Source organism: Nycticebus coucang, chromosome 5, assembly GCF_027406575.1.
Source record: "Nycticebus coucang isolate mNycCou1 chromosome 5, mNycCou1.pri, whole genome shotgun sequence".
NCBI lineage: Eukaryota > Metazoa > Chordata > Mammalia > Primates > Lorisidae > Nycticebus > Nycticebus coucang.
Genome location: NC_069784.1, coordinates 63,387,503 through 63,400,232, shown reverse-complemented (window position 1 = coordinate 63,400,232; position 12,730 = coordinate 63,387,503). Strand labels below are relative to the sequence as shown.

At 34.5% G+C, this 12,730-nt stretch overlaps 1 protein-coding gene across 5 annotated transcripts in view; it reads left to right on the top strand.

The window, feature by feature from the left end:
- The window catches only part of RNGTT (RNA guanylyltransferase and 5'-phosphatase), a 425,603-nt gene that overhangs the window by 240,795 nt on the left and 172,078 nt on the right, over positions 1–12,730 (top strand). For all 5 annotated transcript variants that reach the window (XM_053591687.1, XM_053591688.1, XM_053591692.1 and 2 more), the window contains one exon: positions 5,266–5,366. In XM_053591687.1, coding sequence (XP_053447662.1) covers positions 5,266–5,366 — 101 coding nt within the window. The remainder of the gene's footprint in view (positions 1–5,265; positions 5,367–12,730) is intronic.

The following is a 12,730-nucleotide window of genomic DNA, read 5'->3' as shown; positions in this document are numbered from 1 at the left end:
TAGTTACTGTGTTAAGACACCTGTATTCTACATTTAGTAAATTTCACATGTACCCTTGTAGATGCATCGTAAGTGTGGTCCCAACAATCACCCCCCCACCAATCATATCCCTCCCCCCATCTTCCTCCCATCCCTCCTCTCCCTATCCCCTTTCCCCATGTTCTTGGGCTATAATTGGGTTATAGTTATCATATAAAAGCTATAACTTGGTTTCATAGTAGGGCTGAGTACATTGGATACTTTTTCTTTCCTTCTTGAGATACTTTGCTAAGAAGAATATGTTCCAGCTCCATCCATGTAAACATGAAAGAGGTAAAGTCTCCATCTTTTTTAAGGCTGCATAATATTCCATGGTGTACGTATACCACAATTTATTAATCCACTTGTGGGTTGATGGGCACTTAAGCTTCTTCCATGATTTAGCAATTATGAATTGGGCTGCAATAAACATTCTGGTACATATATCTTTCTTATAATGTGATTTTTGGTCTTCTGGATACATACCTAGTAGAGATATTGTAGGATCAAATGCAGGTCTATTTTTAGATCCCTAAGTGTTCTCCAAACATCTTTCCAAAAGGAATATATTAGTTTGCATTCCCACAAGCAGTGTAGAAGTGGTCCTTTTTCTCCACATCCACGCCAATATCTCTTGTGTGATGTGGGCTAATCTTATTGGAGTTAGATGTTATCTCAAAGTAGTTTTGATTTGCATTTCTCTGATGATTAAGGATGATAAGCATTTTTTCATGTGTCTGTAGGCCGTGCACCTGTCTTCTTCAGAGAAGTTTCTTTTCAAGTCCCTTGCCCACCCTGAGATGGGATCCCTTGTTCTTTCCTTGCTAATACGTTTGAGTTCTCTGTGGATTCTGGTTATTAAACCTTTGTCGGAGACATAACCTGCAAATATCTTCTCCCATTCTCAGGGTTGTCTGCTTTACTTACTGTGTTTTGGCTGTGCAGAAGCTTGTTAGTTTGATCAGGTCCCAGTAATTTAGTTTTGGTGTTGGTTCAATTTCCAATTTCCTCCTCATAAAATATTCTCCCAGGCTGATTTCTTCAAGTGTTTTCCGTGCACTTTCTTCTAGTATTTTTATAGTTTCATGTCTTAAGTTTAAATCTTTAATCCAGTGAGAGTCTATCTTAGTTAATGGTGAAAGGTGTGGGTCCAGTTTCAGTCTTCTACAGGTCACCAGCCAGTTCACCCAGCACCATTTGTTAAATAGGGAATCTTTTCCTCATTGAATGTTTTTTATCAGCTTGTCAAAGATCAAATAACAGTAAGTAGTTGGGTTCATCTCTTGGATTCTCTCAACATTATTAATCATCCAAGAAATGTAGACTAAAACCTCAGTGAGTTATTTCACACCTATTTACATGGCTATTATCAAAAAGATTAGAGATAACAAATGTCATTGTGGAGGAAAGGGAACACTTGTACACTGTTGGTGGGAATATAAATTGGCACAACCAATATGGAAACAGTTTGTCAGTTCCTCAAAAAGTTAAAAATAAATCTAGTGTATGAACTAGCAATCCTTCTTCTACATATATTCCAAAGGAAATGAAATCAGTACGTCACAGAGATATATGTGCTCGCATATTCATTGCAGCATTATTCACAATAGCCAAGATATTGAAACCCCATAAATATCTTGCAGCAGATGATGGATAAAGAAATTGTGGTATATTCATACAGTGTAATATTATTCAGGTTTACGAAGGAGACCATGCCATTTGGGACAATGGAGCTAAGGGGCCTTGTACTAAGCAGAATGAACCAGATAGAGAAAGAGATATACTGCAGGATCTCACTTATATGTGGAATCTAGAATAGCTGAATACACAGATTAGAACAGTGATTTCCAGGAGTGGGGCTGGGGAGATGTAAGTTAAGAGGCACGAAGTTGCAATTCTGTAGGGTAAGTTCGTCTGTAGAGCTGGTGTATAGCACACTGACTACGCCTAATAATATGTCCTTGGAATCTGCTAAGAGTAGATTTCTGATGCTCTTGAGACACACACACACACACCATGGTGATCATTTCAATGTCTGTGTGTGTCTATAAGTATATATATCTGAAATACATGCGATAAAAATTTCAGGTAAGTTTTGATTGTGTTGAATAAATACATTCCATTTAGGTTACTTATAAAGTGAATCTGTAAATACATTGATTAATATAATTTATCTACATATTATATGCATTGAAAACCTTCAACAGTTAAGAACACAATAATATTCACAAACACTTGTTTATTAATAAATTCTCCTCCTGTGGTCTTTTTAATTAATAGACTACCCACTTCCATAACTGTTTCATCATCTCAAACAGAAATTGTGCAACCAGTAAGCATTATTCACAATAGCCAAGATATGGAAACCACATAAACACCTTTCAGCAGATGATTGAATTAGAATCAATCTCCTTTTCTTCCTCCCTCTGGCCCCTGATAACCTATGATCCACTTTTTGTGGCTATGATTTTTGGGTCTCACCTATTTCATTTAAAAGCTTCTGAGGTTTATCCATTTTCTAGCATGTATCAGAACTTCATTCCTTTTTAACAGTCCATATTGAATTTGTAAATGCACTCCTCTGTTGCCATAAACTTGGATTGTTTTCACCTTTTGAGTTCTGTAATGAATGCTTCCATGAACATTGGCAAATTAGTGTCTGTTTGAGTAGCTGTTTTAACTTTTTGGACTGTGTACCTGGGAGTGGAGCTCCTAGGTCATTTGATGATTCCGTGTTCATCTTTCTGAGGAACCATCCGCCTTTTATCCACAGGGGCCACCTCATTTACATTTCTACCAGTAGGACATATAGGCTCTGATTTCTTCACATCCTCACCAACACTTGTTATTTCTTTTTCTTCATGTTTTTAAAAATTATGTTAATGGCTGGCTACCCTAGTTGCTGTGAAGGGTATCTCATTTTGGTTTTGAACACACACACACATATATAAACAAATAAATATTTATTTATTATTTCAGGTTAATATGAAGGTACAAACAACTAGGTTAAAATGTTTGCGTTTGTGGGCAGCAACTGTGGCTCAAGGAGTAGGGCACCAGCCCCATATACCAGGGGTGGAGGGTTAAAGCCCGGCCCCGGCCTAAAACTGCCCCCTACCCCCCAAAAAGTTTGCATTTGTTAGGTAGAGTATCTACCTAGATACTGGTATCTAGAATATATAAATATCTAGGTGTATATATATATATATAATGTACACAGATACTACTAGATATTATGTATATAATTCATACATTTTCTTCTATTCTGTAGGTTGTCCTCTCACTTTCTTGATAATATCTTGTGACTCACAAAGGTTTTTCATTTTTATGAAGTCCAAGTTATCTAGTTTTTCTTATGTTGCTCATGCTTTTGTTATCGAGTCTAAAAATCCATTGCTAAATCCAAGATAATGAAGTGTTGTTTTCTGCTATGACTTTTATGGTTTTTGCTGTTAAATTTAGGTTGTTTATCTATATCTTGTTTTTATTTTTTTTAATATGGTGTGAGATAGGAATCAACTTAATTGTTGTGTATGTAGAAATCCAGGCGTCTTCGGCACTGTTTCTTGAAAAGAGAAACGTATTTCTTAAAAAGAAAGAGTATTGTTTCTCCATTGAATGAACTTGACATTCTTACAAAAACAGGAGTTCCTATAGACACATGTGTTTATTTCTATACTCTTAATTCTAGTCTACTGCTCTGTATGTCTATCTTTATAACAGCACCACATTGTTTTGATTAAGTTTGTAGTAAGTTTGGAAAGGGAAAAATGTGAATCTTCTAACTTTGTTCTTTTTTCAAGTTTGTTTTGGCTTTTTAGGATCCCTTTAAATTTCATACAAATTTGAGGATTGGCTTTTCCATTTTTGTGAAAAAGATTTTGGTATTTTGATAGTGATTATATTTAATCTGTAGATTGTTCTCTATAGTATTGATATCTTATCAATTCTTAGTCTTTCTGTTCATGAACATATGATGTCTTTGCATTTTTGGATTTTCTTTAATTTCTATTATTAATGTTTATAGTTTTCATTTCATCTCCTTGATAAAATTAATTCCTTAGTATGTTGTTCTTTTGATAATATTTTAAATTTCTTTAATTTTCTAATTTATTTTTTAGATTTTTATTGCTGGTGTATAGAAATAAAACTGTTTTGTGTGATATAAAGACCAGAAGTATTGAATTATTAGGAATAAACTTAACAAAGTAATGATATTCATTTATAGAGACCTAGTAAATGATCATATTTCCAATATTTATGAATCAGAAGATTTGATCTTGTTAGGATATCATTTTTCTCATAATCAATTGATTGAGCACAATTCTCATTAAAATCTTTGCAGGCTTATTTTTCATAGAAATTGACAAGCTGAATTTAAAGTTTATGTGGAAATGTAAATGCTACATTAACTAAAAGTGCTTTTGAAAAAGAAGAATAAAGTTTGAGAATTTATACAACCTGTTTTTAAAACTTGAAAAAACTTGAAAGCTTTGAAGCAGTGTACCGTTAGCAGGAAGAAAGGCATATGTATCAATAAGCAGTGAGAATGGAAATATATCTGTATCTATAACAATTGAATTTTTATGAAGGTGCTAAGGCAATTTCAATGAGGAAATGATAATCTTTTTAAACAAATGGTACTAGATTGATTTGATATCCATCTGTCAGTGAACTGAATCCTTTGCTTTGCACCATAGAAATAAACCTTAAGTTGATTGTATACCTAAAAATAAGAGCCTAAACTATAAAATTTCTCTAAGAAAACATATTAGAAAATTGTGAACATTTTAGATTAGGAAACTTACATAACTCATAAACCCAGCACAATTATGTATTTTTAAAATGGATAATTTTGACTTCATTAAAATAAGAAACTTTACTCCTCTAAAGAAATTGTTAAACGGATGAAAACCAAGACTGTCTAGAATATATAAACAACTCCTTCAAGTCAGTGATGAGTCAAATAGCGCCATAAAAAGAGGAGTAAAATATTTGAACAGACACTTTACTGAAGTGTTCTTCTGGAAGTACCTGGTAGAAGAGCCCCTCACCGCTAAAACAGACAGGCCTACGTGTGTGTGGCGGGAAAAGTGGTCATCAGTGAGTGTAGACTGAAGATAAAAATTATGTCCAGAAAATAAGTAGTTTTGCTTAATTATATAAAAGTTTATGTTTAATAAATTGGTTGTTTATTTTTTAGCTTTTTATTAACTATGGATCAATCATCATTTCAATTCACTTTAGAAATATAAACCTGGTCGATGTGATGATATTCTGAAATGGAAGCCTCCCAGTCTGAATTCTGTGGATTTTCGTCTAAAAATAACAAGAATGGGAGGAGAAGGGTAAGTATGCACTTTTGTTTTCCCACAATTTTTGTATGAAATGATAATGTTTGTATAAGGCTTCATTATTTCTTTTCAATACTGAAAAAATACTTTATTTTATATTATACTTTCTATATATACACATATCTGTCTCATTTTCACAGATTACTTTTGACAGCTAACATTTTGTAGAATCCTTAAACTATACCAATTTTATTCTTAAAATCCCTTTTTTAAAAGAAGAATGTAGTTATTAATAATATCAAAGTGAACTTTGTTAAATTATAAAAGCAAAAAATAGATTTTACTTAAAAGTAATTCTGTCAAATGAATTCTAAATGTATACTATGATTATTTGTAATATAATTAAGTGTATTGAAATATGTCTTTTTTACTTTGGAAAAAAACTTCATATTTGCATTTGCATAGCAACAATTTATCCATAATTTTGTTGGCTAAGGTTTTAATCATTGACTTTTACTTAGGCTTTTAGTATTGTTCACTAAATGCTTATTTTTTCATTTATTAATTAATCTTTTATGACTTCATTCATTACTTTTGATAAAAGATGCTTTAATATTTTTGTTATTTTTCTAAAGCCTCTTTTTTCTCTCTTTGTTCTACAAATTTTTAAGTCCTCTTATCCAAGGAGATGTGTAACCAAACACTGATTAATCGAGGAAGTCATAAAGAGAAAGTAAATAAGATAATGCTAGCAAAGAAATTAAAATTTATTATACCAATGTATGCCAGGCAGTTCTTTTTGCTTATTAAAGGTAAAACACAGATATACTTTTTTGTAGCTAATGGAATGAAAGATTTATTATTAGCAGGAGTCCAGATCCCCTAATAGTCTCTTAAAGATTGTGCATTCTCAAAGAATGGAAACAGAATTGAATCCTAAGTAGAAAGTGAGTTTAATAAGACATATGGTTATTGGTTTTCAAAAATGGGATATTTATTTCTTAATGACTTGGGATATTCAAAAAAGAAAAATGTAGGGTATGTAAAATTTTACACCTTTAAACGTTTGTGACTTAATTTTCCACTGAACTTAATGACAAAAAATTGTTAGAACAATTCTGCAGGGCTCCCAAATAGATATTAAGCTCTACTTGCTCTAATTTTAATGCAAGTGTAGATATATTTAGGCTATTTATAGAAAAAGGTGGAATACACATACAAACACACAGATGACTTTGGAGGTATTTTTCAAAAATATTATTTCTCGGGTTGCACCTGTGGCTCAGTGAGCAGGGCGCTGGCCCCATATACTGAGGGGGCCGGGTTCAAACCCAGCCCTGGCTGAATTGCAACCAAAAAATAGGTGGGCATTGTGGCGGGCGCCTGTGGTCCCAGCTGCTCGGGAGGCTGAGGCAGGAGAATCGCGGAAGCCCAAGAGCTAGAGGTTGCTGTGAGTCCTGTGACATCATGGCACTCTACTGAAGGCGGTAATGTGAGACTCTGTCTCTACAAAAAAAAAAAAAAAAAAAAAAAAAAAATTAATAAAAAAGAATTAAAAAAATATTATTTCTCTTATCTGAGTGTTGGATAAATATTGGTAAATAGTAGATTGAAGATTAGTCTTCCTGCCAAAGTGCCTGGAGTATAGATATTCTCAGTTGCTGGTTAACTGTAGAACTATCTGTCAATAATCATGCATACTAGATGTAGGCTCAGTATGTTCTTCTAGAAGTACCTTATAGAAGACCACCTTGCTACTACTTACTACTAAAACAGTGGAGCTGAGGAATTAGTTCTGGTGGGGCCTCACTTTTCTTTTTAAGACACATAAATATAGTTCTTTGGAAATTAAGACTTCAAGGATGATGTAAAAAAATATTTATTTATTTTTTTTTTGAGACAGAGTCTCAAGCTGTCACCCTGGGTAGAGTGCCGTGGCATCACAGTTCACAGCAACTTCAAATCTTGGGCTTAAGTGATTCACTTGCCTCAGACTTCCAAGTAGCTGGGACTACAAGTGCCTGCCACAATGCCCGGCTATTTTTTTTGGTTGTAATTGTCATTATTGTTTGGCAGGCCTGGGCTGGCTTTGAATCTGCCAGCTCCCTTGTATGTGGCTGGCCTCCTGGCTGCTGAGCTGCAGGCGCTGAGCTGGATGATGTAAAATTTATTTAAAATTGCTTTATTACTAAATTTTCTGTTTTGTCTAATGTTATTTATTATTATTATTTTTTTTTTGTGTGTGTGTGTGTGTGTGTGTGTGGTTTATTTTTGGCCGGGGCTGGGTTTGAACCCGCCACCTCTGGCATATGGGACCGGCGCCCTACTCCTTGAGGCACAGGTGCTTATTCTATTTGCTTAGAATAAGCCTTTACGTGTTTTTCTTGATTGTTTCATTGAATTTTGAAAGTCATTAGTTTTTGCCTTTTACACAGATCAGAGATCTTAGCAACACATAAAAAGTTGTATGAGGCTAAAATATAGCATGCCCATTCTTCAGGAACAAAGAAGACTTTTTTCTTATAGTTGCCTATTGCAGTTAAATACAGTAGAACCTCTACAAGTTGGCCACCCAAGGGATTATAACAAACTGGTCAACATTTGGAGGTGGTCAACATGAGGAACTTGGCCTGCTATAACTGATATGTACAGGTGGTACATGTCTGATCCATGAAAATTGGGTCAACTTAAGGGGGTGGTCAATGTAGAAAGGTTACCTACTTTGGAGGTTCTACCTTATAGCACAATATAATTCAGTTTAATAGTTTATTATCCCAGTTTTGCTTTTATTTTTAGCATGTTTTAAATATATTTTGTTCTTTTAAAATTTTTACCTATTTATATGTCTTACAAAAAATAGAATTACTTTTTATCATAGTGCATCTTTAAGACACATCAAAATGTTACTATTTAAAGCTATTTTGAGTTAGGGATATGCAAATTATATCAGTATAGACACATAATTCATATAACATTGGTATCAGTTTTCAAAAATAAGATATTTATTATTAAACATAATGTGGTAACTATCTGTATTACTCAGTTAACCAGGGTAATATACTTAATCTGAAGAATGCTGTGCATTACCACAGTTTGCACTAAATAAGTGAGTTTATATCTAATGCCTAATAGCAACTCATCATATTAGAGAACACCGTAGGAAATATGCCTGTAATAGTTTGAAAGAGTAACCATGTCTATGACTTGTAAAAATAGACTAGTAGGGGACTAAGCTATCAAAATGCTCTGAGATACGCTTTATCTTTTTTATTGCACTTTCAAATATTTCTACAAAGCTTAAAATGGAATAGAATATCTTAAAAGGTATAATACAAATGCCAGTCTTTGAAAATGTCTGCAATAATTTATTATTATTCATTGAATGAAGTTTTAGGTGTAGCAAGCATGGTTTTGAGTCTCACTCAGTTGCTATAATAAAGTAGTAACAGTATAGATTCCTGTTAGATAGAAAATGTAATACAAATAGAAAAATCTATTCTTTGTGTTGAATGCCCTGCTAATGGCAATTAAAATCTGAACTTTGCTCTTTCATCCCTTATTATATCTGAAAGTTTGAACTATAGTAACTTAACATTGATTTATCATGGCCTAACATAACTTTTGTATATCTTAGCAGTTTGTGTTATATTGAGTTTTATAGACATACAACATAGATTTTTCATCTGAGAGCTATTCATTATTTTTTAAAAATTGTGGCTTTATGTTAACTAACCTGCAATGGAAAACCATGGTCAATTCAAAAACTTGAATTACAAATGTAGTGTATCTTCTGGAAATTGCAGACTCTGGACTATGATGCCGGTGACTTATCCTGAGTGGTATAAACTTATTATTTGTATGCTGTGGTATTTTAGAGCATGGATTCTAGACTATTTGGTTGAAATCTCCTTACTTACTTTGTGGTGTTGAGCACATTATTTACATCAATAAAATAGGAAGTTGCCTCAAAAAACTTTTGCAAGGATTAAATGAGCTAATATTGTATATTTAGGACAGCATCTGGCACATGGTACACATTTAAATGTTTGCTATTATTTAATTGTTCTACTCAAAATTAATTTAAAAGACCACCTTTTCTTCTTGCCCCTCCTGCAGTTCTGCCTGACACGTGCTGTGCAGTCTCTGTGTCAGTTGTTTCCTGTTTGATTCCAATTCCTGTTCACTTTTCCTTTGTGTAGTTAATCAAATAGTTAAATAATTGAAGAGCAAGAATCTAACAAAAACCACCTCACTTAGGGTTTTTTGTAACAAGTCTCCTAGGTATATGTTGTGATTAAGAATGTGAGTTCTGACCAAGACTGCTCAGGCCCAAATTCAGTTCTAGTATTTACTAGCTTGTTACTAATTTAAGTGTCCTTATCTGTAAAATGTCCACAGTGATGGCTTACCTTATAGATTTGTTGTGAAGATTTATTCATGCTTGATAGTTAATTGCAAAGGTGAACAAAATAAATATGGGTCTGCTCTTGACAGACTTTCTAATGTAGTGGGCTAAAATGTAAAAATAGTATTGCTTTATGAGGTTTTATGGGGATAAATGATACATGTAAATTCATCACAGAACTCAATGAATGTTTACTTTTTAGTAACTGTTTTGATGGTTATGGTTATTAATTTAAACTCGGCAGAATGTGTGGTTGTCATGGATTACAATCATACCCTGTATTATCAAGTGGAAATAAAAGTACTCTAAATGAAGAAGCCACACTTTTCTGTGAAAATATAAAATTCTTTTTCTTTCTAACAAAAAATACACATTCTAAAACAATAGAGAAATTTATTTTTTTATCCATTTTGTTTCAGAAATATCTACATTATTACTAAGTAATGTCCCTTGGATGGAGTGTCAGCAAATAGGCCCTCTGAAAAGCTGTGTGGTAGGAATGCAAATTGACAAGTAACTCTTCCAGTGAGCAATAAGGTAGTTTATATATCCTGAGAAAACATGTTTCAGATGTCTGAAAGAAGAGATCGTATTTGTCTTCTACCCAGCTGTGTTCCTTGTGCATAGTGTAGTGGCTCATATGTAGTGGGCAATCCAGAGATATTAGTGGCAGATTGTATATACAAACAAATATAAATGCAAAAAAGTTATGTGTATAAGAATTTTATTGAAATATCACTTATAATAGTGAGATATTGGAAGTGGATTTTTTTTTTTAACTGTAAAAGTCTTTGTGTAAAATATTTTTGCACACATATGTCTTCTTTGTGTGTTTCAAGAAAAGTTGCTAATAGCATTATAAGGATCTCACCTGGAAGAGGCAGCTTATGCCTGTAATCATAGCATTCCAGGTGGTTGAGGTAGGAGGATTGCTTGAGGTCAGGAGTTTAAGCCTGAGCAAGGAGTAGGACCTTATCTCTACAAAAAGTAGAAAAATCAGCTAGGTGTGGTGACATGTGCTTATAGTCCCAGCTGTGTGGGAGGCTGAGGCGGGAGGATTGTTGGAGCCCAGAAGTTTGACATTGCAATGAGCTGTGATGATGTCACTGCATTCTAGATGGGGTGACAGAGAGACTCTGTCTCCAGAAATATGTGTGTGTCCAATCTTCAACAGACACAAGATTTCTTAGAGCTTTGAGACTGAACTGAGACCTATCATCCAACTTTGTTATTTGATTTCATATTCACACACAGTTGTGCTGGGTTGATAGATACATCAGTTGGATGTAGTCAAAGACAGAAACCACAGCAATTATTTTAGCAGGATGGATTTCATATGAGGAATTATTGTTATTTACTCAAGAACTGAAAAGGGGCAAGAGGCTTGTGCAGGAAGTAAGCACTGTGGAAGCCTGTACCACACAGAGAGCTGCAGGGACAAAGCAATGAGGATCTTTAAAATGTAGATGCTTAAAGGGGCTCTGCAGAATTCATAGGAGGTTGCTGCCTGCTTGATGTTCTTTTTTTTTTTTTGAGACAGAGTCATTATGTCACCCTCGGTAGAGTGCCATGGCATCACAGCTCACACCAACCTCCAGCTCTTGGGCTTAAGCGATTCTCTTGCCTCAGCCTCCCAAGTAGCTGGGAGTACAGGCGCCTGCCACAAGGCTGGACTATTTTTTGGTTGTAGTTGTCATTGTTATTTGGCAGGCCCAGGCTGGATTTGAACCTGCCAGCTCTGGTGTACATGGCTGGTGCCCTAGGTGCTGAGCTACAGGTGCTGAGCCTGCTTGATTTTCTTATGTGAAGATCTTTCAGGAAGAATCCTGTGATTTTAGTATGTTCAGACATTTGAGGAAGGGGTGGATACTAGCTGGCAGGTGGTGTTTCAGAGGGGGCCAAATGAAGCTATAGGTTGTAGGGCATAGAAAAACTTCATTAGAATGAATATATCTGTGGGATCAACTACTGTCCCTAAGGTAGAAAGTCTTTGCTGCAAACACCTTAGGTCATCACATGGTCATTTACTGCACAAGAGTAGTCCTTCAGTCTTTGTCAAGGCCCAGTAATAATCCAGGGTCTGTTTCTCAAAAGAATAACGATCTTGAGGAAATGGCATTGTTTTGCTCTAAAACTCGAAACAATTCCTGGAGCTCTAGACAGTTGATACACAATGGTTATTACACTTTGTGACTCCCTTTTTAGGTAGTGCAAGTGTAATAACTTGTCTTTTACTTTGGAGAGGCTATCCTGGCAGGCCTCAGACAAGGTCTAAAACTCCGGAAATCTTACTTAGGTAGTGAGCTTTTAATTTTTGGTGAGTTTTATCTCTTTTGTCTTACAGGAGTCTTATTAAAATGGCTTAAGGAGGTCCTCCTCATCCCTCCTAATAAGCATAAGTACAGACTCACCACCTTTGTTGGTCAGTGGTTTGTTTTGTGTAATGTCAAAATGAACATGATCTCTGAAAAAATAAAAACAATAACAAGTCATGTTGAGAATGGAGACATTGGAACACTCAAACATTGATACTGTGATTGTAAATTAATGTGGCCACTCTGGCAGTTTGGTATTTCTACAAAAATTTTAAGATAGGTTTACCATATGATTCAGCAGCGATGCTCTCAGGTATGTACCCAAGAGAAATAAAAACATGTCCATACAAAAACTTGTGCTTGAATCTTTGTAGCAGCATTATTCATCATAGCCAAAAGTGGAAACAACCGAATGTCTGTCAACTGATGAATGGATAAATGTGCAAATAAAATAGCTCTTCCTTCTGTTCACCATACTAATATAGTGGATCCTTCTAAACAAAGAGTCTGTAGAAATAAACCTGAATTTCAGTTGCAGCTCTGGTGTTCTTTACTCAAATTACTTCATCTGGATGTTGCTTGTATTTCTGTAACTATTATATGGTAATAGTAGTACCTACTTCTTGTGGGAATTTCATGAGAATAGTGCATGCAAAACATTTAGATTGCTGCATGTTATATAGCAGATACTAAATGCA